This window comes from Cinclus cinclus, chromosome 12 (genome assembly GCF_963662255.1).
Source record: "Cinclus cinclus chromosome 12, bCinCin1.1, whole genome shotgun sequence".
Lineage (NCBI taxonomy): Eukaryota > Metazoa > Chordata > Aves > Passeriformes > Cinclidae > Cinclus > Cinclus cinclus.
Genome location: NC_085057.1, coordinates 4,832,434 through 4,858,720, shown reverse-complemented (window position 1 = coordinate 4,858,720; position 26,287 = coordinate 4,832,434). Strand labels below are relative to the sequence as shown.

General features: G+C 45.7%; 1 protein-coding gene across 1 annotated transcript in view; it reads right to left on the bottom strand.

Annotated features, from left to right (window-relative positions):
* FRMD4B (FERM domain containing 4B) overlaps positions 1–26,287 on the bottom strand; it is a 76,338-nt gene that overhangs the window by 18,161 nt on the left and 31,890 nt on the right. Inside the window, exons 6-11 of the mRNA XM_062500700.1 lie at positions 21,014–21,070; positions 20,019–20,041; positions 6,677–6,760; positions 5,436–5,501; positions 4,327–4,384; positions 3,335–3,421 (exon numbers count right to left, since the gene is read on the bottom strand). Coding sequence (XP_062356684.1) covers positions 3,335–3,421; positions 4,327–4,384; positions 5,436–5,501; positions 6,677–6,760; positions 20,019–20,041; positions 21,014–21,070 — 375 coding nt within the window. The remainder of the gene's footprint in view (positions 1–3,334; positions 3,422–4,326; positions 4,385–5,435; positions 5,502–6,676; positions 6,761–20,018; positions 20,042–21,013; positions 21,071–26,287) is intronic.

Below are 26,287 nucleotides of genomic sequence, written 5' to 3'. Positions count from 1 at the left end.
CCCTTTTCAGTGTGTGAGGAGCTGGAGCACAGTGCTTCCCTCAGTGCCTCAGCTGGCAGTCCTGGGTGACAGGCAACGCTTGGGCTTTGATAGAAACTGCTCCTGAAGCAAGACAAGCTCCCAGGAGTGACTTGGAGCAACAAAACTCCCTTGTCCAAACCATCTCAGGTCAACCAGCAAAATATTAATAGCTGGAGCCAAACCTCCCCAGCCAGCTGTACACAGACAGACAGCCAGGGCAGGTTCTCCAGGTCCAGCCCCAGTCACAGAGCAGCCTCCCCAACACCACACGTTCCCCTGGCGGATGGTGACGATGGAGCCCTGGCAGGGCTGGGTGATAGGGATCTGGAGATTGCTTCATCCAGGCCTCTCCTGCAAGTTGCTTCCTGTGAGGAGCTCTCAGCCCTGGACTTCATGCACTGGTGTTGATCCAATAACAAAATCTTGGGATAACCACTGCGCTCCAAGGCTCGTATTTAGGTGTCTTTGCCTGAAGACCTACTTGGATGATTTCACTTTTTGAAGAGGGTGGTTATATTTCCTTGGATTTAACTGACCCTCCATTAATAGGTGCAGCTAATAGATATTTTATTTCTATTATTAATAGTAAAATTTTATTCTAAATATGGACTTGGCTCTTGCAAGATGCCTATGATTCTGTGGTGAAGCAAACACATCTGACAGCACCACAGAAAAGACACAGGGAGCAGAATAAATCCCCAGGTCTGAATTCACTGGGGCACAGGCACCAGTTCCTTTTAAAAGCCTCCCATCTGCAATGCTGCAGTTTTCCCACCACAACCAGTATCAGAGAGGTTTGCACACCCAGAGATTCCTTGTGGCTTTAAAATCTGGGAGGGCCAACTCGGTCTTCATTAGACTTGGACTCAGCCTTTCCCTCTCATTATTCTCTATTTATTAATCAGCTGCATGTATATTTAAACATCACCAACTGGAGAAGCGGAGCACAATGAGGATGCTCTTTCCCAGATGGCTCGGGATAAACACAACAGCAATTTTGATCCACAGTATAAACAGCTGGGTAACACCAGCACACAGCAGTTGTGAGTTTGGCTCCATTCCAAAAAAGCAAAGCAAGAAAATTCTGCTAAATCCAGCAAAACTAGCACCGCTGCTCCAAAAGACAAGAATAGTTTACATGCCTATTTCCCTCCTGCCTGCTGCTCCAGAGACTCCTGGGAGATTCAGGCAAGCTGTACATACTTTCTTTCTCTGAAATAAATTCTGATACATTGATAAATATGAACAAACAACAATACTGACAGAAAGGAACATCTGCCTGCTGCATCACAGGCAGCAGGGCTGTAGTTACACTGAAAGAAGCAGCAGTATCTCAGCATTTTAACTCCAAACCCAAGTTGGAGTGTGGGTGCCCTTCTAGACCTGATGCATGCTTTTCCTCCCAAAAAATCTGATTCCAATCACCTACCCAAAGTGCACTTTGTATTTCAAACCCTGAAACATTTTTCATATATATAAACTGTTTGTATATTTAGCCACTCGTTAAAGGCAGTCATGGCTCAGGACAAACTGTGGCTTACATTGCTTGTGTCCCTTTGACACCAGAAAAATCCTTAAGGATACTACAACCATATCCATCCCCACAGTTTCAATGAGCTTACTGTAATTAAATCTTCCACCTGCATTTAGGCACTTCTCTCTCACCTTCCCTTTTAATCTCTATCCTCTGTTGTACAATTATAATTTCAGTGAAGCCAACAACTGTTCTCATTTCCACTGTAATATTTCCACTGCTGAGATGACCTCTGGCTTTTGTTTTATTTTTCTTAAACACAACCCCCACTGCATTCAAAGACAACGCCTTGTAACTAACTGTTGCAGGGTGTGACTTGGTATCTGGGCCCTGCTGACCTTAAAAAAGTTTCTTAATCTGCCTGGTTGATGTTGTAAACTCAAATCCCACAAGCATAAAACATGCTTGGTGGAGCAAGCTTCCAGCCAGGCAGGCTCCATTTTCTTGAAGAGCATTGCTGGTCACAGCTGGACATCTTGGCTGCAGAATGATCCTTTCCTGGCTGGAATATCTTAGAGATGTTGCCAAAAATCAGGGAAGTGCTCAAGGGCAAGAGGATCTCCTTGATGCTTTCCTCTGACATTCAATGGCTTTATCAAGTTGACTTGATTTACCAAGGGTTCCTCTTGTATTACTGTATTTTAGTGCAGGCATGGGAAGAGACAGCTGGGATAAAAGTCTGTATTTTACTGAACAAAGCAAAGGGAGGACATGAGAGCTCACCCTTGGACACCCAAGTACACAAATACACCAAAAGAAACTAAGTCACAGCCTGCTCTGGAAAAAGAGAAGATCAAGTTGGAAGCTTGAAGCGGGGGATCACTCTTTAACAAGGAAGTTTAAGATGTGCTTTTTGGCACCAATACACTAAACAGTATCGTTTTGCAAATGTAAAAATTCCCTGGCGGGGAGCACAACTTCATGTGAAATCCTGCCCAGATCATTCCACGGGAAAGAAGAACAGCAAAATCCCAGGTCTCCATCCCCTCATGGCTCAGATGTTTCAATGAAGACATGACCAGAAACAACAGCCCCAGCACAAGCAGCACTGGCTCTCCCACCAGCCATGGGGGTTAAATAATCCTTCAAAGACTTCCAGAGCTCAGTCTTGTCACAAGGACACTCATGTGGCCAGAGGATGGAGGGGGCTCCCACCACCCCATGTGTTGGGTGCCTGGTGGCTTTCCAAGGCTGCTGTCACTGCAGGGGCTCTGAGGTAGCCAGCAGGACAAGGCAGGGTGTGGGCAGAGTTCACTCTGCAGCACACACACTGGGAAGAAATGGGTTGGAGAAGAATGACCTCCAGTACTTGGCATTTATTCTCAATTCTCCCTCAGAATTTATGGAAACACACAGTTCCTTCAACAAACCTTCAATTTCATGCAGTTCCCCTCATACTCTGCCCGTACCAGTGGAACCTTTTGTGCTTCATGCACAAAAAAATCCACCTACAAAAGTGAACTGAAAACAGTGCCCGAGTGCAAGGCCTTGCAGAAACACAACTGCTTCATATTTCTGTAGTTATCCCTGGGGGCTTCCAAAATTCCCATCCTGAGACCACCAAACTGAAGACACACAAGCCAAAGCTCCCAAAGGGAGTTTCCACTATCTAGGAGAGATTTACTGCCTCAGTGCCAGCAGAAATCTCCTTCTGCCTCCAGCCTTTGGTCTTTTGCCCACCAGTCTAATAAGCAACAGCTTGAAAGAGTATATTCTGTCATAGAACATCATACCATGTTTCCCCCCACAAAAAAAAAATCAGATACAAAAAAACCTTACTTTTCTGGGCTTAACTTTGTCTTGTAAGTCGTACTGGCCGATTCCTTTGTAACTTATTCCAAGCCACCATGGGATTCCTTGTTTATCCTGAAAAAAATAGATGTCTACATCAACAAAGAGCTACTTAAGAATTAGGCAATTCCAAGATTACAGCCCTTTTCACTCTGTGACAAGTACAGCTAGGTAGAGAACAAAGATTTTCTTGCAAACAAATTGAGGTGAAGTGGATTGCTGGGGTGAATGTGGAAAATTTCTCCCTCTGCCTTCTGAGGCAGAGGCACAAAACCAAGTGTTAGCTGTGCAACGTGAACAGAAAAGCAACAGTGCTGCTGAAACAATGGGGTGCCACCGGCTGGAGGAGTGGCTGTGAAGGAAAAGGACAGGGGACAGAAGAAAATTGTGGCCAGTGACTGCACCCACTAAATTCAGGCATGGACAGCCACAGGAGAAGACACCAGCACAAACCATCAACTTCTCAGGTACCACAGTCATGGCCATAACTCAAAAGTGAGGAGACATCTCTGCTGAGCTCTTCGGCACAAAACACTTTGGCCCCAGCTCTGCTCTACAAGTGGGAATAAATGGGGTATTTCCATCACTCTCCAAAAGAATTTCTCAGCATTTCTCCACTCCAAGCACGTACCACTAATCATCTGCCACTTAGGAGGAGGTCTTTTCCACATTTTATTTTTCTAATCTTGATTAATGTCTCTGGGGAAATTATTAGGTGTTCCAGGTCTAGAAGTGATATCCAGTTTAATTAAGATGATAGGAATTCAGCTCCTGATAGGATTACATACCATTTTATAAAGAATCATTTCTGCTTTCTGGAAACAATTTCTGAAGTATATTGTACGGGGAAAACTTACAGAGGTTGAAAAATGTGGGGTTTCATACTGATAGAAGGGCACTGAATCATCCAACTGCTCCTTTAGGAATGCAATCTCACATAATAAGCCCAGCAATCACATTATCTATAGGCAGTTACTGACCTTTACTCCATAGTAATGAACTCCATATGTTGGCAAAGCTTCTACCACTTTCATGTACCTGCAGACAGATTTATAGCATATCAGATTATTTTCTCTGGAGGGAGTAATATCTATTAACATATTTTTTTCACACATACATCCAGGACACTTCATTTATCATTTGCATATTTTGAAGGCCTTAATAATTGAAGGTCCATGTTTTCAGAAAAAAACTTAGCATCTTGGCTTGGGGAAAGATGGGGTATTTTTGGCTCAGCTACAGCAAAAGGAAAATCTCTCATATAACAGAACATTCAATGTCTTATCAGAAGATCATAGGACTGAAAGCAAAAATTCTGAACTGAACGTGTGAGCCTTTTGGGTAATGCTGGCAGTAACGACCTGCCTATAATTATTCCATTATGGAGCTCTGGTTACAAAGGATAGGCTCCAAATGAATGTGTTTATGCCATTGTACAACTGTTTCATGAGGCAATTCAGAAAACCACTGAACAGACCATTTTTCCCTTGTTCCTACTGAAAAAAAGACCACAGATTATTGGGAGAGATTTACAGGCATTGAGGTACTTGAGAAAAACTGCAAGGAGTCTGCACTGTACAGCCATGGCCATCGTCTCAAACATCTCATAACACACCCTACTGCATCTGCTTGTAGGAAGAACAGTAAATATTAATGTAAATGAAAAACACAATTCCACAGGCTCAGGGGCCACCTTGGAAGACCTTGATGCTCTGAAAGCCAAATTCTGAACATTTCAGAATTTCTTACAGGACTTAGGATAATACACACCCTTAAGAGTTTGGAGTGAAAATTAATTGATGGCAAGCAAGGTACGGAAAAAGAGTTTTCCAGTAAAGATCCATACTATTTCTTTTGTATCTGAGGTGCCCAAATGGCTACACAAATGCTGAACTGCAAGCCTGTGAAATGTGAGACTTCAAATAATTCCACTTTGCAATGTAACAATTAAAAGAGAATCTGACAGATACAAATGACATCATTTGCAGGCAGTAATGACCCAAACAGTCTGCCTTGCCACTTCTCAACAAAAAAGAACAGGAGAAAAGTAAAAATATCTTCTTCACAAATTAACAAGTGTCATACTCACTGAACAATGGCTTGTCCTCTGGTCAGACCTTTAATTTGTGTATAATGCTCAATTACTCTGTCCTCACTGCAAACCAAGCACAAAACCCAATTTAGAGGCTCAGTGACTTTGTTCACGTGTGACGGCATCTGTCGAAGCTCAGCCACCTGCTCAGCATGCAGGGAAGGCTCCCTCTGCATGCTTCTTGCTCTAGTTTACATTCTGGTTCTTGCTGATTTCTTTCCCACCCTTCATTAGGCAGCGTGGAGCTGCCTGGCTCATCCCCACCATCACATCCTGCCTTCCAGACTAATTAACGAACCATTTCGGATCAGCCTGTTCTGCTGCAGAAGAATGGCGCTAATTGTGTAAATTCATCTTAACGTTCTAAAGGACCCAAACTTCAAAGGCTGGTTAATGCTCCATATGTAAGACAGAAGAAGTTTAACCAGAGCTGTTTTCATTCCTGTGTATTTTTTCCCCCCTGACATTTCACAGGTGAAAAAAACCCACACATTTGTCAGCAATGACTTTTTTTACATTTTTCCTGCTATATATTTCAATATTTTGTTTTGGAGGAATGAGAGATAAAATATGCATTTGTATGTCAAACACTTGAAAGCAAAGAAAACCCCAGCAGTTTTCATTCAGAGACAAACAAATAATAAGCAAGCATGGTATACGTGAAAATCCATCACGTACACATTAAGCCTAAAAAAACCAAAACAAATGAGGGAGTTGAATTTGCACAAAGGGCATAAATTCCAGGGAAACAATATCACTGATTCATCCTAAATGCTGTGTTCCTTTATAGCAAATTCAGGCCCCAGAACTGGAACTATCTCTCTCTTTCCAGCCTTTCTAGATTGTTTTCTTCCCCTGTCCTGTTGAGAGGAGCTGGGTGGGCAGCTGGCAGCCAGCAAAGGTCAGCACACCACAAAGGCTCCACTGTGTGACAGATGAAGACCGAGGTGCTCTCTGCAAACCCAGACTTGGCTGGAGTTTAGACTTCAGCTCCTTCTATTGCAGGGTCCCCCACATACTCCGATCCAGCAGTTTCTGACACAGCAACTTAATTTGCGAAAACTTTCAAGGAGGAATTCGCATCACATAATTTATAATCTTCTAAAAACTGGAAATCCTTGACCGTGAGCAATTAACTCATGTCCTGGGCTGAAAACTTTCAGAAGTTTGCAGACTGCTTAAAAGTGATCTTGTTATCATTCATAGCAATGATTTACATTTTAAATTAAACTGCTCACCAGTAAGCAAGTGATGGATGCTCCTGCAGTGTCTTGGTAGGAAAGACAGGCAGTGTCTTCAAGTCTTTTCGTGCGTTCTCATCACTGGAAAAGCAAAAATGGCCTGGAGTCAGCGCTAGTGAATCAAGAGATGGGCTCATTAGTTTGGGCAGAAGGAAGAGCTGTATTTGCTGCTCATGAATGTGGTGTGCTGCCCCATGCCAGGCTGTCATAGCAACGTAACTCTAGAGGTCCTCTCACATGACAGTGATGGATATGGTGTCATGCAGGCTCATTATACACACACGTGATGCTCAGGCCACCACCATATCAATATTTATTCTGCACGCCCTCACTGTATTTGCTGAGTGCAGAACGAGCCCTGTGACAGCTGCAGGAAAGCCTCTGCTCAAAAGTAAGTCTTGCAGTGCTAAGTTTTGCTCTGTCTTTAACAATGCATTTCATGAAGCAGTGTGTTTTTTGTTAATCTCAGAGTTTAACAGTGATCTGATTCAAAATAAGTGGTTTCAGTTCATATGTTTTAAAATATTTTCAGTGAAAATAGTTCTCCTGGACTGCCCACTGTATAGGAAGTTCAAATATTCTGGACTCTAGGCCCAACCTGAAATGAAATACAGAGGGGTTGAAGTATGCGAAGGCAATTTGTCATGACAAAGCCCCAACAGAGTACTTTAAAACCCATTTACAGGCATCAGTAAAATGGTTCATATTTTCTCCTCACATGGTCCATTAATTAATCAGCTGAAACCTGCACGCCCCATTTCGGCAGGATTTCTGCATGCCTTCGCAGCAGCGCCAGCAAGCACCAACACGACTTTTCTATGCAAAGAATGCACCAGTCACGTCCATCAGCGTCTGCCTCAACTTTGTCCAGGCTTTCCTTGAAGGTGTTTTCCTGCTCCCAAACTCTCTTCTCATCAGACTGAACTGTTAGAGTTTAAATCAGAGCTACGTCCCCCTTTGCTTCCCCCAAATTCCACACTCTGCGCATCCCTAGAGTGCATCCATGGGCCCTGTGGATGGAGCTCCACACATGGAGGACACAGCAACTTCCCCCCCAGGATTCCATCTCCCAGATGCCACACGGAAAGCACAGGGGAAGAAAGGCTTTTTGTTCCTCAGGAGCACGGGCAAAGCTCTCCCCCAGCCCTGACAATGAGCCTCAGCCCTGAGCAAGGGGGACCACCTCTGGGGATGAGGAAACAGTTCAATCAACAGCCTATTTATTCTTCAACCTTTGATGAAGCTGCCAAGAAGGGGTCAATTAGCACGAGGAGTGCTGGTTGTTGCACTCTTCTGCCAGGAATATCCATTTTTCTTTGCAAGCTGGCCAGCACCCAAGTGCCACAGATGGGGACAGCTGGGTATAAAATCAGACCTCTCCTTCCAGTGCTCAAATACAGCCAATGCTCACAAAAGCTGAGTTTTATTCAACCTTTTACAAGCCCATTTTGATGGGATCAAAAGGCTGAAGGACATCTCGGCTTGCAGAGAGAAGGTAGATTACCAGGGGTCTGTAGGGTCACATGGAAATGCAGACACAGAACATGCCCTCCTGAGGCCTCAAAAACCAGAGCAAAAAATAAAAAATAACACCCCAAAACAATAACACAAGCCCTGAGCAACCTGGCCTGAACTCCCTCTTGAAACTGGAGGGTTTGGCCAGATGACCTCCTAAGGTCCAACTTCAATCACAGACTCACAGGATAATTGATTATTAAACCACAATTTTTCCTCCTATTTTTAAACCTGACTCATCACTGCAATGGCTGCTCTAGCAGGCAGAGTTGGCAGGGAACTACAGTGAAGTACGAGAGGTTTTGGAAGGAAGTACTATTAAAATAGCTCATTTTTACCAAACAAAAGGGCTGTTTCTGTAAATGTGGATTCTCATCTCCGCAGTATTCATGAACAGAGGTTTAATGGGTGGTCATTAAACCCCTATTTAAAAATCTGGTGCTAAGGGCTGAGGCAATAAGGAGGCCAGGGATGAGCTCTGGCAGAGGCACTTGGGCACAGGGGACAGATGACACCCAGCTGTCACCACCACACAATGGGTGGAGAGGTCCCAAACTCTCCTTCACCAGCCCTTACAGGGCCAGGAGCCTCCCCATCACCGAGAGGCTGCAGAAATGCCACGAATCCTGGCAGCTGCATCTCCCATGCTCTGAAATGCCACCTTCTGCAACACCTGTGGCCTCCAACAGCACTACTCGCCTTCCTGTTTGGTTTCAGGGCCCCTCACCCCTCCGGTTTTTGGGCTCCTGGCCTCTTTAGATCTGGCTGAGCAGCAAGTTCATCCTCATCAATGCCAAAACAAGGGTGCTAGTTAAGCCTGAGTGATGAGTAGCAGCTCATCAATATGAAAATGTCTACCACTGAATTTAAATTTGGAGGGCCAGCCAGCAAGCCCGCCTCCAAGCAGGGCCTGTGGGCTCTGAGCTGGGACACTCAGTGATCAAAGGACTGTCACCACGTCTGTGCCATGACAGGGGACACGTCCCTGCAGCACTGACCCAGAGTCCTGCTGGAGACTGTCAGCAGGCAGAGGCCACAGAGCTGTGACAATTTACAGCAGAGCTGGGCCTCCTCTCTTCTGCCACCCTACAAACCCATCCAATTTCCTGCAAGAGCAGAGAACACACTGATTTTATGAGCCAAAATTGGCCCCTGGGACTTGTCTTGCTGACGGGACACAACCTCACACCCTGAGGTTCAGACACCATCCCATCCACATGCACTTGGGAGAAGTCCATTAAAATGGACTTATAAGGTCTGAAACTCTCTAAGAAGCAACATGAGGATTTTTTTTTCCCCCTACATAATTGTACGATCAAGCATGAAACAATCCTAGAAAAATGTAAAAGACCTGGGAGAGACAGGGCACAGCTCCTTGTGCGCTGGATGCCTTCAGACAGTGCAGGCTGGCACGCAGCAGCCTGGATCTGCTGACTGCCCGCCCCAGGATTAGCATTTGGGATGATTCACGGCTTCAGGGATAATAAAAGCCTCAAATTGTCCTCCCCCTCCTTCCAGAGTCCATTATCATTTCATCTGCACCAAGCAAGTCTCCCCTTGACCTTCAGGATCACTTTCCCAAGCCCTCCGAGACCCAGCCGCTCCCCAGAGGTGACAACTCCTGATAGCAGGAGAGAGGTTTGAATTATGACCTGTTCCTGTTTGGTTTCACAAGGACCACGAGACGATACAGCAATCCCAGGGCAGACAGCCCTGGCTCCAGATGTCCCACCATCCCCATTATCTGCCAGCCAAACACCCAGTGCTGTATCTGGCACGTCCATGGTGGGTTCCCACCAAGAGGAGGCTGTCAGGACAGGGAGGCCCAGCTTGCATTTAATGTGACCCCTGATACAGAGGGGGTTTCTGGACTGGTGGTTTTTGGCATAATTTCAATATATAAACCGCCCAGAGTCAATGGGACTGAACATTTTTTTGGCAAAAGGTTTGTTTATTCCCCAGGAGGAGAATATAGGAAACTCTCATCTCAAGTATTTTTCCACTATGGAGAAGAATTAACAGCAGCAGACAGACCCTTTCCTTCCTATTCCACCCTTTAAACAGGAGTTTTCTCTCTGGCAGATGCAAAGCAGAACTTGAATCAACCTGGGCAATGCAAATGGAAATAATGAAAAACTGCATCAAAGCCTCCCCACACCGAACCTCAGCTTGCACTTCTGGTACTGCCCATAATTAATTTTCTGTCCCAACATGATCAAACGTTGGGCAAGATGCTGTCCCCAGCACACCCTGCTCGTCAGTGCTAGCTCTGTGGAGAGGGAAGGCAGCTTGACTCTAAAACAACCAGTAAAAATATTTAATCATGTACCATACATATTGTCACTAGGACTTCCCACTCGAAACTATCTCCGGCAGCAAAACAGGACCAACCTCATGAGCTTCCTTATAACCCACTGATGTTACAGTGAAATTTTAGGCATCTTGCTAAAACCCCCACCAGGAACCCATGAAGGAACCAGACCAGACCATCATGACATGCTCTGCCTAGAGCACATTACTGAAGATTGAAAAAGAGTTACATATTTATGCCCCCAGAAAGTACATCTTGACAGCTTTTAATGGAATGATACAACACTCCCTGCCAGGCAAAGATTTAGAGAACTGTGCTAATTAGGACCATTTGTCAATAGTTTTCCCTGCACCCACTGTCAAAACACAATTTATGCCCCTTGCTAATGCAGGTAAGAGCTTATATGGAGTAAGATGTGGTTAATAAGATTAACAAAACATGAAGAGCAAGTGACACACCCAGCGGCAAAAGCCATATATTGGACTACAGCATAGAAGCTTATCAGCTCACAGATTCTTTGTAAATATTAACAACTTGATGAGAACAGGACTTCAGACACCTCTTAACTGAGTAAAGCAAGGGCAGGTGTGTCTGCCTCTGCTGAATTGTGTTTATAACACATTATAAGGTACATATTTATCAGTAGGGAAGGTGCTTTGTATAGCAACTTTATTCTTGGAGCCTCTTGACCTCACACAAGTACTTTCTCTTGTTTTGATACAGGATCATTGGAATAAGTCACTCCTGGGATATCCTGAATGTCATTATCTTACGTTCAGTTAATTCTTGAAATTAATTTTAGGCATAGCACAGGTAGAATTTAGAGTGGCCTTGCCTTTAGAAAATGTCAATCAGCCTCTCAAAATTAACCTGAAAGTTATTTCAAGGACACCTAAATATTACCAAATCTGAGAATTACATATGAGATTTAAGGAAATGCGCAGCTGCACAACAAAAGGATGATACATTATTACCCTATGCCATGAAGACTTTCCAAAACATTTCTATTAGGACTTGTCACTTCATTCAAGATATTTAGAGCTAGCAAAAACACCTCCAAATCAGCACACTATTAGAGCAGATGCTTGAAAGCTTGACAATCAAGGGTTTCAGAGGGCCAGATTATTCAGCTGATGTCAGTAACAGCCCTATTTCTTTAGAACGACCACCTTTGCACGAAATTGTGCAAGAACATCCTGTGCTGCTGCCCACACCCCAGGCTGGTCCTAAAGTGACTTCCTCAAGTGACCAAACTCAGGGAAACATCACCAAGGTCTCCAAGATGTTCCCATTCCTTAGACTCATAGATGAGAACCAGCAAAATGGACCATCCCATTGCAGCTGGGCTGCTTCAGCAGCAGCTGCCTGCTCTGTAGGCTTTGGGTTTGTCATAAAATAAAGAGCATGGCAACCTCAGGCTCCCCTCAAGGCTGCTCTGCCCTTCGAGGTACCACAAGAAACAGGTGTGAGGAGCAAGCAGTGAGGCAGTGGAGGGGAAAAAAATGAGCAGGGTTAAAAGTGCAGGAGAAGAAAGGGGGGGAAGGAAGAGAGAGCAGGAGAGGTACAGGGAGAGATGATGGATTGAGCGGCTTCAGTAGACCAGAGCAGCAGGATCTTGGCAGCAGGGTTTTGAAATGTGCTCTCTGACAAATCCTCTTTTGTGACAAATGCCAGACGTTTCCCATCATTTCCCAACCTTTCAGTTTATGGTCTGCTGGCACACTCAAGAAAGTTATTTTTCTACTGAAGGGAGCTCAGGATGTGGAAAGGCCATGAACAAGGGGCTCCCGTAGGTACAGGACCTCCAGAGCCCGACCTTCCCTGGACCTTCCCCGCAGCCAGCGGGAGCTTTGCTGGGGCAGGGCTGCAGAGGCTGCCACTTGAACACCACACAGCAGCTGCCTGCTCAGAGAGGTATTTGAAGGGGCATTTAAGAGTGATAAGCAGTGCAGATGGCTTCTTCAACCCCAGCTTGTTGGACATTTAGGCTGTGGCTGTACTGCGGGTTCCCACCTTGTGCAGCTGCAATGCCTTTAGTATCACAGCTCAAGGGGGATCAGCACCAAACAAGAAATGTGGCTGGGACTGGATGACCATTCCCCTACTTGGACCAAAGCCTTGGACTCCCAGGCCTGACCTTCAGCTCCAGCCCTGTTCCCAAAGCCAAATTTCCCTGCTTCCCAAGCACTGCCCAACTCCTGGGCAGAGAAGCAGCAGCACCTGCTGATCCTGCCAGGGTTTGGTGAGCCCATACACAAGCTTTTGGAATATGGGCCAAGAGCACCAAGGAAAATGCAACATTTCTCCCATCAGCTGAATGCACACACCTCTCTGTATGAGGACATGGTGAGCACACAAATGGGAACATGAGCTGCTCCCAGAGCCACCTTGGCAGATGAGGCAATGCTACAACTTCCACTTGGGAGACAAGAAACAGGGAGCCAAGGAAGCAGCTCTTCATGACCCGAGAAAATACGTGACCTGGAGCTGCCATAAATCCTCAGGTCTTCTTTTAGATCTCTTGAAGTGAAACATGAATATTCTGCAGAAAAATCCTTTTGGTCCGTGGACCTCATCCCACAGACCTGCTGTGATCCATCCATGTTTAAAGAGCTGCTTGGTCATACCCACAGTACATGTTAGCAGTGCTCCCCTAACAGACCAGACGAAAGCAGAATGGCTCTGCTTTACCTGGGGATTTGCTGCCAAGCAAAAGATGGATATTCACAGTTGATACAATGCTTGAAGGATCCCAACAACAGACTGTTATTTCTAACATTCACACTTCCTTCCTGTTCACAAAAAGGTCAGCTTAGCCATATTAGCTGTGGGTTTTTAGCATGTCTGAGTACAGTAGCAAAGTTTAAAGCCTGTTATCACAGCCCAGCTGATACAAAGATACATGGAACCACAAGAAAAATAAAGTGTCCAAATAATGATAAAGACCTGACAAATCTGCAAAAGCAAAAAAGCTGAGGTTGAAAAGCTGTCATTCCATTTCCTCAAAGCACAAAATACACCTCACGTGATAGATCTCAGCCACCAGGGGAAGGAAAAGCAAAAGATTTACTCCTGCTTTTCTGGAGTGAGGATTTTGTTAGGAATCAGACCAGAGTCCAAACTGCTGCTCACAGCTGAGTGTGCAAGACTGGAAAAAATCCCTGTAGACCTGATAAAGTTTTTCAGATATTCCACAAAAGAGAGGTGAATACATTACAATGCAAAAACCATGAAAGGTGATTTTTACAACAGGAAAAGGCCATTTGTCCTGTACTTAAGAAAATTTCTAGGGACAAGGGAAAAAGCATCTTTTACCTATGGCTGTGGATAACATGATGTTACCCCTATGTGACAGCTTCTCCCCTGCATGGGAGACAAGCTGGGGGACGTTGAATTTCCTGGCACCTTGCTTGCCTTGTCTCTCATCTCTTTGGATGCAGAGCACACACAAAAGACCTCTCGAGGTGGCTGGGTTTTACCCACCCTAGCTCTCCTCTCTGAGTTAAAAATAATTTAAAAAAGGGAAAGAAAAACCAAAGAAAATAAAGTACTCTGGAAGGACTATTAAAGAGGACAAAACACAGCAACCTTTTTTCTGCCTCTCTGGAAACTGTACAAACATCATGCATATGAAATCTAAAAATCATTGTTCCTTACCAAACTGCCATAATTATGTGTGAGTATTAAGAATTACATTCCTATATACAAATAGTAAATCAAATGAGATCAGGTTATTAAATTACTGCAAACATCCTTTTTTTCTCCCTCTCCATCTAATCCTTTTTGCTCATTTCCACCCACAGTGCTTCCACCTAATTAATTTGCTACATAATAAGCATTCTACACAAATTCCTTGAGAGCCCTTACAAAACTGCTTTAAAATAGGAGATTGTAAAAAACCATTACAATTACATCACTGCAGATTGTACATGCTTTAGTCTGCTGTGAACTGGATGAATCTACAAGTAGCACCAATGGGAAAAACCCTGTTCCTATGAAAAATCTATCCAAGAAATAGCTTCTTAAGTACTTTCCCTTTGTATTTGCACCTGGTTTACATGAAAAATAAAACACCAGGAGAAAACAATGTTTTCATCTCCTAATTGCTGCCTCAGTGCTCAGGGAGATGGAGCTCAGCAGTTCCCTGCCTGGCTCCCCTCAGCTCCTGTTCCCCATGGCAAACCTGCAGGGATTTACCAAGGGAAGCAAAATTTTCACCCTGCTAGAGAAAAATTACTGCAGTCTTAAACCGGCTTCCTTTGAAGAAGGTATAAAATTCAATTAAGCTCTTGGGAAAATGGGTATCTGATACCTGTCAGCAGGGCAATCAATCATCATCATTGTACAAAACAGACATGAAACATGACTTTCCCTAAACTCGCTGATTTACTGCCTTGGTTCATGAGATGTCCCCAAATAAAGCAAAACAAATAATCAACCCCCCTCAACTAACAGGCTCTGAGTAAGCAGATCTTTGCTCATCTTTTCCTAAATGAGCTGTTTGTTGAAAAAGAGGGAGCTGAGGAAAGCACACAGCTCGGTTTGACCCAGAGAGTTAATGGTTCAGAGCCAGTGCTTCACCAGGTATTTAAAGAAAAAGTGCTGGGAGTCACAGCTGAAAGGCAAAGCACACAATGAATCACTTGGCAAACAAGGGCCAGGAGCACAAGAGGCACAAGGCTGAGCCAGTGCTGGGCACTGATTTTACAGCCAGGCAGACACAGCCCACGGGGAGCTGGGGGCAGCCTGGAAAAGGGCTGAGGTATCAGTGCATGGGCATTTAAAAAGTGCACTTGCACGGAAAAGAACATCAGAAACTAAAGTACAGTGCTACTACAAGCACCAGATGAATGTTCTGAGAGTGAATCCTCCGGTGACCCACCAGCTCTTTTGCATCACCCACTGACACAGGTGTGAGGAAACACGTGGGGCCGGACCAGGATCCACGCTGGGCTCTGGCCTTTGGCTGCCAGATGAGATGTCCCCTTGTCACTCATCCCCAAACTTGTCTTTCTGCTCCAAGCCCAGTGCTGGGCATGGCCACACCTGGAATTTTGGTCACATGAACCTGGCAAAATTCCCAGAAACAGGCTGGACAAGCCACCTCCAACAGACCTCAGGTGTGTCCTGTTCCTGAGGGTGCCTTAATCTTGGGGTTAGCGGTAGACTGAGCAGGTGCTGTGCTATCAGACAATTATTAACTTCTTTCCAACAGCTATTTTGTAGCACTGCCCACGTTATCTTTCCCACATTCTTTCCTACCAAGACATCTGCCAGTTTGCCTGACAGAATATTCAGCTTCCCAACGAAACGCTACCCAAAAAATCTCACTCTGAGTACTCTTAATTAAGAGCAAATTGTTAATACTGATTTCTGCGCCCAGATCAAGAACTTCTCTTTCCTTCTAAGCAGAATTTCAAAACCCAGGAGTTTCTGAACCAATTATTCCATAGTCTCAGTTGCAGGGCTCTCTCTCACCCAAACCTTTCCCTTTTACAAACTGCCTTTATCACCCCCATAATGATAAACCCTGGTGCCTCGCACATGTCAGCTATCAGGAATTCATTATTTTGTCTGTGTTATGTTATACCAGTCGGGAGTTATCTTTGCAGCCCACAGGCCAAAATCAGAAACAAATGCGTCAGCTATTTAAAGAAAATAGAAGCCCTCCTCCAGCAATTTAATTAACTTCCAGGGAGCACAGCTAGGTTTCAGTCCTGGAAATAGTACTGGGAAAAATATGGCCCAAGATTATCAGTCAGAAAATAAACTTTTTTTATCCCCAAGTTACTTTCCTTATATAGTTCCTGTAGCTAAATCTGATTTTGATAAACATTTTTCCAATTTAGGACTTCTCAATTATAAACTGTCTCTCTCATCGAGCTACAAAGGACAATAAAAGTATATAATATTTTACAGCATTTTTGAGGGCAGATGCTTAATTTATAAACTAAATACAGCTAAATCATTTATTTCCCAAGGAAGCCAGACTTTATATGTTGCATATTTACAAGATGAATAATTAACAGACTGCCAAAACATTGTTTCTTTTAAAATTCAAATAAATTTCCTAAAATAAACAGAATATGCACACTTTTCCCCCAAAACTGAGCCATGCCAGAAGCTGCAATTTGAATCACATTCTCTTTCTAAAACCTTTGCATAGAGTTTAAAAACCAAGATTTCCTAAAACCCAGCTTGCAGATTTTTGTTTCATTTGCAAATAGGAGAGTGGAGAAATGCAATTAACCCACGCAGTTTCAAAACTCCAATCAATGACTAATGCTTGCTCGGGGTTCCTACTGCAGGAGCTGGGTAAAAAGTGCTGGGAATTTAGGCTGAACAGAGGAGCAGTCAACTGGAAGCCATGCATGAGTTATGAAAAGCAAACACAAGCCAGTGTCACATCCTTCCTCTTGAGCAAAGCGTGCCCAGCACTGCACAGGAAGGCAGAGGGGCAGGAATCTGCAGCATCCCAGCCTTCGTGGGGACAGCAGAGCTGCAGGACTGTCCTGCTCTGCTCAGGGCAGCCCTGACACCATCCCAGGCAGGGGGCAGAGGGACAGCTCACTGAGCATCCCTGTGACATCCTCTTCATCACACACAGCAGGGAATTATCTTGGCTGGGATCACCAGCTGGGTAAACAGGAAAAGGAAATGGGTACATGGTGAGCTACACTGGCTGTGGTCTGCTGCCACCTCTGTTCCTCATTCCTCCTGTGTCCCAAAGCCAGTCTAGGCTGCCTTTGAGAATCCAGAGTTGTCCAAATCAGGACAGCCTGCGGGTGCAATTTTGAAGCATGCACTTAAGTTTTATAAAGATGTCTTCAAAACCAGGGTCCTCTCAAAGTGGGACTTGGGTGGTTCATCTTACATAAAGTCTCTTCCCAAACAATAATGACTAAATGATCTAAAGGTCCCTTCCAACCTAAACTAAATGATCTTTAAGGTCCCTTCCAACCCAAACCATTCCATGATTCTGTGAAAGCCCTGTCCTGTAAGAGCCCAGCTCAGGACCTTGGGGTCCTACTGCAAAGCACCTGCAAGGACCAAACCCCAAAGTCCCTGGTACTCCCATGCTGCCAGCGCTACCAGACTGCAAAGCCCCTCCAGAGTGACCTTTGTGGTATAGAAATCAAAAGTTTTTTACTTTCTCCAAGTGCCCACGTGCCAGGTTTGCTCACTGAAAAGAAACAGATTTCCAAGGAATGTGCTCACCCACGCAGCATGGGGCAGGGGAGGGTGTTTCTCAGGAGGCTGCTTCTCCCTGCCATCAGGGTGTTATCTGAGAACTTGAGCAGTGGATTGGGAAAGAGGTTCCTGCAGAACCACAGGAGTGTTCGGGCCCTGGTACGGAGCTGACGTCAGCGGGAATGCTACACAGTGACCCCACCACAGGATGCGTCCCCACGGAAAAGCTGCCTATGGGATGTGTGTGAAAAATCAGACAGGAAGAGATCCCCAGCATTGCCTGGACTGGCCCAACCCTCACTTCCACATAGCTAATCTCCAGGACTTCAGGCAATTCCTGTATTTATCCACGTTCATTCAGCACTAATTCAGTATCAAAAAAACCAACCTGTACATTCTCACGGAAGCAGAGGTGGTGCAAGAGCCACATTCCAGAAGGTGATTCAAAGCAGAATGTCCAAATGACAGCGAGCAGAGAACACACTAAACTCAAGGCAAAGGGAGGCAAATCACACTGCACAGGAGCAAGCTGTGCAGCAGAGGCCAGTCCTTCAGTATCATCGTTAAGATATGCTAGTAATTAAACCACTGCTTTATCAGCACTGGCCCAAAGGACCACTTGTGATATGTGACATGGAATTCCTTCACTCCTGGTGTGCTCACTGGGCCTGGGACAGCTGGCTGTGCTCATTTGCTATGGGGGCATAACATATGCTCAGTTTAACAGAGGAAACAATTGCTGCAGCTATTTCCATGCAACTTGTAGGGGGAAGAGCTGCATTTGGAAATAACTCTTGTAGCAGAGACTCTTCCCTACAATTTTCTTTAAATACTTCTGAAGGTAACCATGGGAAATCCACTCCTTGCAACGTGTCCAGGGAACCATGGAAAACAACCACAGGCACAGTTCTTGGGCCCATGAAGCCATAGTTACAAACCTATTTATGGCAAATGATAAGGATGCAGTGTTAAGTTTAAACCACACAAGGAAGCTTTTCACCACTAAGGTGATTTTTAACACTAACCCCTGTTCTTGAGAATCAAGACAGTTGTGCCATCACCAGTTGCTACAGCTTAACAAGTTACTTATTGTGGAGTCAGCAGTGGTTTTCTGGTTAACTGTGCCTAAACTGAGCTAAGCTTAGGGCATCCCTGGAGAGATCAGACAAGATAAGGGGTGTTTCTAGACAAAAATGCAGTGTACTGCAGGTATAAGCAATACACTGGGGTTCACAAAGCAGGTCTACAGCAGGAACAGAAACGGTCTGCACAGCCAGCCCACCCAGCTGGTCAAAGACATCTTTTTCTCCCTGCAGGTCTGACAGGATGCCTACAAACAGGTGGAGGAGGTTTGATGGACTTCACAGAGCGTGTCCTTTGGCAGAGAACGGACAAGCCTTTGAAGGGAAGGGGTCTAGGGACTGGCACTGGCATTTACTTGACAACTGCCCCCTCAAGGGAAAGCAGAGTCACTCTGGCAGCCAAGCCTGACTGGCTCCCTGTACTTGGACAGACAGGTCTGTAGTGAACACTCTCCAAGACTGTTGTAGCTAAAGAGCAAAACACACCTCTCCTCCCATATGGAAACTCAGCAAGTAGTAAAATATTAACGTGACCAAAGCCAATCTTCAGAATCTCTATTTACTTAGTGAGCTGTTTCTAATGGAAGGTCTTTCCCCGTGGCTCCGGCAGGTCCAGGTGTGACCCCACCAGCTCCCCGCAGCCCCTCATCACCATCAGAGCTGGGTAAGAAGCACCTCCAAGGGGAAGCCAGACCTGATGATGCAGCTTTAAACAGCTCAAGCAGAGCAAGGGGGTCACACAGCAGCCACAACACAACTGTTGGGTCAGGTGTGGGGAGGGAGAGGCCCCGGGGCAGCTGCAGAACATGGCTCACTGATCCCCAGGGCAGCTGACCCCGCGTCCTGCACGTGCTGGGCTGTGGGCAAGGTCACCCACATGGACACAAACACGGCTCTGCAGAAGCACAGGCATTTTTTTGCTTGGCCAAAGTTTGGTAAAGCACAGGCTTTCCAGCAGGGAAGTGTGGGAGCTTCTCCCTTCTCCCACTGCATCACCCATGTTTGGGAGGGGAGCAAAGCGTGGTGGCCTGAAACATTATTTTGACTCAGAGCTTGCTCACAAAAGGCATTACTCACCCTACAGACTCAGATTTTATCCAGCCCAGCAGTGCATTTCACTTTCTTCGGGCACTGCTCGCAGCTGGACTTTACCCCCATGTGTGATTGTTTGCAATACAATGCCAACACAGAAAAACACATCCATCAAGCACACCAGTATTAGAAAGGAAAATGTTATTACCTGGAATAGTCCCCTTTAGCTTCCTACAATTGAAAAACAGTGACAGAATTAAAACACGATCTCTTCAAAACCCTCGATTTTCCCAGCATTGTTCACTTCCCCACTCCCACAGCTCTGCAGGCAGATCCTGACCCCCGCCACACTCCCTGCAAAACACAGAGCCAGCCTGCATGTGCTCGAGAGCTGGGCTTGGCCCCTCAAGCTCCCAGCTGTAGATAATCCACCTACAGCACAAATAAAACTGCTTCCAATGCAGGGATGAATTCCACATTGCAAATCAAATGTTGCTTTTACTGCACAAGAAGTGAAATACAACTCTCCCTCTTCTCTCATCCAGGCAAAGGTTGGCTCTACAGTCAGGTCAGCAGTTGGGAGGAATTGTGCTCGCTCGAGAGGAAAACAACTGTTCAGGCAGATCGAGCTGCTGCTGCAGCTTTGCTGTGGCACTTTGTCAATGACAGTGCAATGGGGGGAAACCCCCAATTTTTGAAAGGCAGAATTTTATTTCACAGAAAGCTGTAAAAAACTGGAGTTTTAAGTCTCAGTAGAACAAAGCTAGATTAATGACAGGGAAAACTGACACTGTATATTTCAACATAACAGAGGTATCAAAACCATATGCTCAGAAAAGAAGATTCACATGCATAATATAGCTGATTTAGCTACAATATTTACACTTTTCTTCCCAGATCTCTGGAATGTATTTAAATTAGGGTAAGTGATAAATTGAATGGAAACCTGCCCAGATAAATTACTTCCCGTGATTAGCTTTTATTCTTTCAATTTAAAACTCCTGAGATAAATATTTCTCTTCCTCGCCTATGAGAAAAATAACTCCTACGTGTTTCCAGCCTCCCGTCTGCTCCCCAGCCGCGGAGACCATAAACAACCCTGCGGGGGCTTGTCCGTGTGGAAGGGGGAAATTAAAAAAACAAACAAAAAACGCCGGGAAGGGGAAAGCGCTGAGCCAAACCGAGCCGGGGGGAGCCACTCACCTGGAGCACCAGGGCGGCCAACTTGAAGACGGTCTCGCTGTCCACCTCGATCTGCCCCTGTGCCGGAGAGAGCGGAGCGTGAGCCGGGAGTGCCGCGGGATGGAGGGAGGGATGGAGGGAGGGGGCACCGGGAGAGGCGGTGCCGGCTCCGGCTGCCGGACCGGCGCTCCCGCCCCGTGTCCCCCGGCTGCCACCGCCGCGCACACAGACAGACAGACAGACACACACACACAGACACACACACAGAGCCACACAGCCCTCCGCGCCCCGAGCCCTGCCCTCCGCCTGCTCGCTTTACAAATCTGTGCGATTGATGCGTTTCTCGGCACGCTGCTGCTCCGCATTACTGCGCCCGAGCTCAGCCCGACGCGGTCCCGCACCCTGCCTGCCTTTGCCATGCAGCAAACGAGGGATTTTAATGGCTCGAAGTACACCCCGTCCTCAGGGCGAGGTTCACAGGTCACAGAATCAGAGACTGGTTGGGTTTGGGACTTTAACAACCATCTCGTTCCAAGCCCCCTGCCCTGGGGGGGGGGACACCTTCCAGCAGACCAGGTTACTCCAAGTCCCGTCCAGCCTGGCATTCAACACTTGCAGGGATGGGGCATGGCAGATACATGGTTGGATGACACCCAGGAACCCGTGTCAGCTGGACAAGTATTAGTGTTTGACAAGATCTAAACCCCTGACACCATGTATAAGAAAATGTATTTCCCAGCTCATTTCTGTGCTCTCCCAGAGCACAGAAGCTGAGCCTGGGTGCATCTATCCACTGGGATAGCCCCGTCCCAGCCAAGAGAAAACCAAGGAACTACACCCATCTCTTGGGAAAGAGTTTTATTGCTTACAGTTTTAGAACCATTCCTTGTTTGTTGTGACTGTGGTACACAGCGCCCGATGCCGAACCAGTTATACTGATTAATCATGAGGACAGCATAACTGAATTCTGTCCTGCTCAGTCTGCATCCTACAGCCTTCATTTCTTCCAACTCCACTGGAGCTCTAGAGCAATGTTCAGAAAAACTGCATGAACCCCATGCTTGAAATCTCTTGTGCCTTGAACACGCTCCAAAACCAGCCCTGTCCTAACAGCACTATGTACTCAGAAACTCTAAAGGTGCCAAAGCACCTGAACTACATGAGGATCCTCTTTTTTTTCTCCTGCTTACAAGCTTAAGTACAAACTTTCAAGGTTAGTTTCTTACCAGGAAAATCCCTGGCCTTGGTTCTACTCTGGAAGAGTAGAACAAGTATGAGAAAAGGAGATGCACTGTCAGTTGCACTATTTACTCCTCCTGCATCCTGCAAACAGTGGGCAAAGAACAAAACTGAGCCTATGAAGCAGCCCCAGGAACACTGATTTTTCTTATTGACCTGCAAATGGAGAGAGTGGACATGATGCCTGCCTCATGTCACTGAGATCCCAAGACATCCTTAGTCCCCAGGATCTGTTGGCTGAATGAGGAGACAAAGCAGACTGAAAGCTGAAATAATGCCAAAACCAGGACAGCAGGAAGATCTACAGAATTACATACAGATACAGGGAAATGACATCTCAAAATATATTAGGGCACATCTGCAGCTCAGCTAATTTACCACAGCTGCAGGTCTGGCCCACAGAGGCTACATTCAAAAATGAAAAAACAAATAATTCAATTTTCATGGAAAGGAAGTTTTTTTGCCAGCTTTGTCAATAAAGCATTCCAGCAGCAGCACTCCCCCAGGCTTCTCAGAGAGGCAGACCAAGAGGAATTTCCCCTTCCCAACAGGTGTGGCACCAGCTCTGCAGGAGTAGCCCCCAAAGCATTCCCAGACGTACTTTATTAGAAGAAGAGGAGGGGCGCATCACAAGAGAAAAAAATAGCTTTAAGTGCATCCTTCCTTCAGGTTTCTTTCATGTTGGTGCTTAAGAAAATAGGCAAGACTGCAGCCCAGAAGCTCTTCACGTAGGTGCAATTTTAAGGCACTTTGTTACTTCCAGGTCTGTATCAGGTTAGTCTTTGTCATGCACATCTCAGCTGGCTTTTTGAAAGCTTGAATTGAATCTTCCCAAGCAACCTCTGATGCCAGCTGTGGTGGTGAGAGGATTACAGGAGATCAGGTCACCCCAGCACCATGGTGTCCTGCACCAGCAGGCAAAGAACTCGGATATGAGAAAATGCCATCACTGGGAACCTCAACTCAGCAGGAAGGTGAGATCTGGCTCAGCAAAGCTGTCCCTGGATCACAGAATCAGGGAAGACAGGGACAGGAGGCACCTTAAAAGCTCATCAAGAACACTTCCCTGCTCCAAGGCAGAATCAGCTACATGCAGCTCATCGCCTTTTAAGCCTACAAGAAACTCAAGGAGATTTAACTCTCCAAAGCCCTCTCGATTTATTGCTGGCTCCCAGATAAGCTCAGCAGCACTCAGTGAGCTGCTGGAGCAGAGTGTCTCCTGACCCACAGCAAGAGCTGCTGCTGGCCTTACAGGGGTGTTTGGGACTTAATAACCAAGCACCTCCTCACTTTTCATCTTCAAAGCACCTCACAGCCATTAACTAATTAGCAATAGTAATTACAAGGCTGCTCTTGTGTGTTTATATGCTTTTTCCTAGATACTGGCCTTAAGAAACTCTGGTCACTACTGGCTGCTATGGCACAGCCACAAGTGTTAACAGTGATCCCACAAACCACTTCATTTAGGGTTTTAGGAGACCAAAGAGAGCATGAAAGGGGACTGGCTTCTCCAGGTGAGGAAGTTCCAGTCTTTGCTTTCAGAGTGAGGGATTTGCTGTGCCAGTGCCCTGAGTTTCAATTGCATTTGCTTAGAAGCTGTAAAGGAGTGAAGAGGTAAGAGGGTCCTCCCTAACCTGACCTCTTGAAGATGTTGCAGGTGTCTTGACCAAGCAAAGGGGACAAACAGATCACCCCAGGAACAGGGCTGCCATCATGTCTCTCTAGCTGCTATAAACCTCAGAACAGGGTGGACCAGCCCTAGTTATTATTATCTCATGCTACCACACAGTAACAGTGGCAGGAGACTGGGGCCACTCGAAGCAGAGCTCAGGAGAAAAAAAAGGAAAACCAACCAACCCAAAGAACAACCCACCCTTGGGTTGGTTGGGACTAAAAATTACAGAAAAGGGGACTAAAAATCACAGGAAAAAAAAAGGTGCAGGGAAGTGAAGGAACTGCCTTGAAGTCCTGCAGTAGCTAAGTAGCAGAGCAAGGATTTGAAGCAAAGGATGCCAAAGTCCAGCTCAGCCTGTATTTGACAGACTAATGCTCTCCAAGTGACAGTGTCTTGGACAATTCCCTCTGAGCCTGGAAGTATTTTTCACCATAAAGTAACATTATTTGCCATCTGGCTTCCCAATTGGCTATTGCTGTAATATAATCCAGCTCTGCCCTGTGCTGTCATGGAGTTTGGACAGCCCTTGGCTTGACACAAATCCAGAGAGTGATACGTGTCGTTCTGGATTGCAGGACCGTGACTCTTCCCACTCACTCAGGCAATATTTTGATTTTATAATCATCCTTCAGCCTGGAGGTCAGCAGATGGGGGTTTCTGTTTTAGTATTGCTTTATCAGCAAGGTCAGATTTCAAAAATAGATGACGAAAATGACTGTAAGAAGATTAATTTGCAATGCCTGCCATTAGCAGGGTAATTCAAGCAGAGACTTCAGCGAGCAAGTGGGGGCCCTGAGAGCCAGGGCAGCCAGTGCTCCCATGGTCATGTGTTGAAAGTGAAGGTGGAAGGTTTTCCTAGATTTATCCCAGGTGGGAACAAGGTCACCAGCATGAGGTTAAGTAGATGTATGTCATTCAGATAATGGAATCTAAGTCTTCTACCTTTGAGATGTAAATGAGTTTAAACAGACTGGTGACTGCAGCTCCAGGGAGGGCATGAAGCTGATATTTTTCAATTAGAGTTTGCACAAGGGCTGATCATTTTAACCAGTGAGATAGACTCAGCCAAAAGACCACTGGCTTATCTATACACTGTACTTGGTCCAGCAGATTCAGGTGGTGGCTTTTGTCATCCTGATAAACATCAGACTAATAAAAGGCTGCAGCAGGTGTTCAAACTGGTTGGCAATTACTGTAGAGCAGGTCACTGTCTCAGCTCCTGGTAAAAACCAACTCAACCTTTAGTGCCCATGGGCAGAATTTAGCCCCCAGTTCAGATAGGAGCTCAAGTCTTGCTGCACAGACAGAGACTTAGAATGTGATAAAAATCACAAGCTCGGTCATGAATAGAACAGTGAACCCTCATTAGACACAGCAACAACACTAGAATTTACTGCCATAGAGATACAAGTCTGAAATCCTGATGAAAACTCAGATCAAGAGTGATGATAGTCAGATGAGCATTAACTGTGTTAAGAAAATCTTTAGGCCGTAAACTTAGATTAAAGGAGATTTAAAAAAAAAATAAGCACACACAGGAACAGTCATGTTTAACTCTTTAGAGCCTAAGCAAGAAGTGAAAGTGGACATGGTTTCTTCAAACCACATATAGCCTCCAAGAGGTTAAAGGCTGACAACAAAATCATTTCACATGAAGATTGGAGAACTGAGATACCAACACACTTGTTCCCTCAAACTAATTCCTTAAAAATTTGTATTAGCCAAAGAAACCCCCAAAACCACACACACTATGATTGGATAGCCTCGAGACAAGCATAAGATTGAATATAATTACTAGTGATTACCGAAAGGTGATTTAAAAAAAGCTGAAAGAAGGCTGCAATTAGTCAGAGGGAAAGAAAGGACCCAAACGTGTACAAGGCATTCAAACCGAGGCAGGCAATGAGCTGGGTGTGGACCCAGCGCAAGCAAACAAAGCGCCCTTATCCAGCACCAAGGTGACTTCCCACCAGGGATGCAGAATCCAGATGCTGTGTGTCCTGGCAGCCAGAGAGCTGGGCTGGCAGGCCCCAGCAGTGCAGAAAGCTTAGCAGCTTTTCAGTGTTTAGGGCCTTTTTTTTTTGACAGGCTGGGGAGGGCAGTGGGTGTTGGCCACAACCTGTTACACCACACAAGCTGTGCTGGAGGAACTGGGTCAGGCAGATCCTGTCACTCGCCCTGTCAGAGTGGCTGTGCTGGATAATTAATTACTGCGCAGAGACAAACACTGGCAGCACATGGATAACCTCCAGCTTTAAACTGCCTGTCCCAATTACCATTATCACACCTAAGTCTCAGTCCTGGTGGTGTCACCTGCTGTTCACGTGCCCTGCAATGCACTGGAGCTACCACCTCACTCCCTTCTGCATCAGATGCACCAA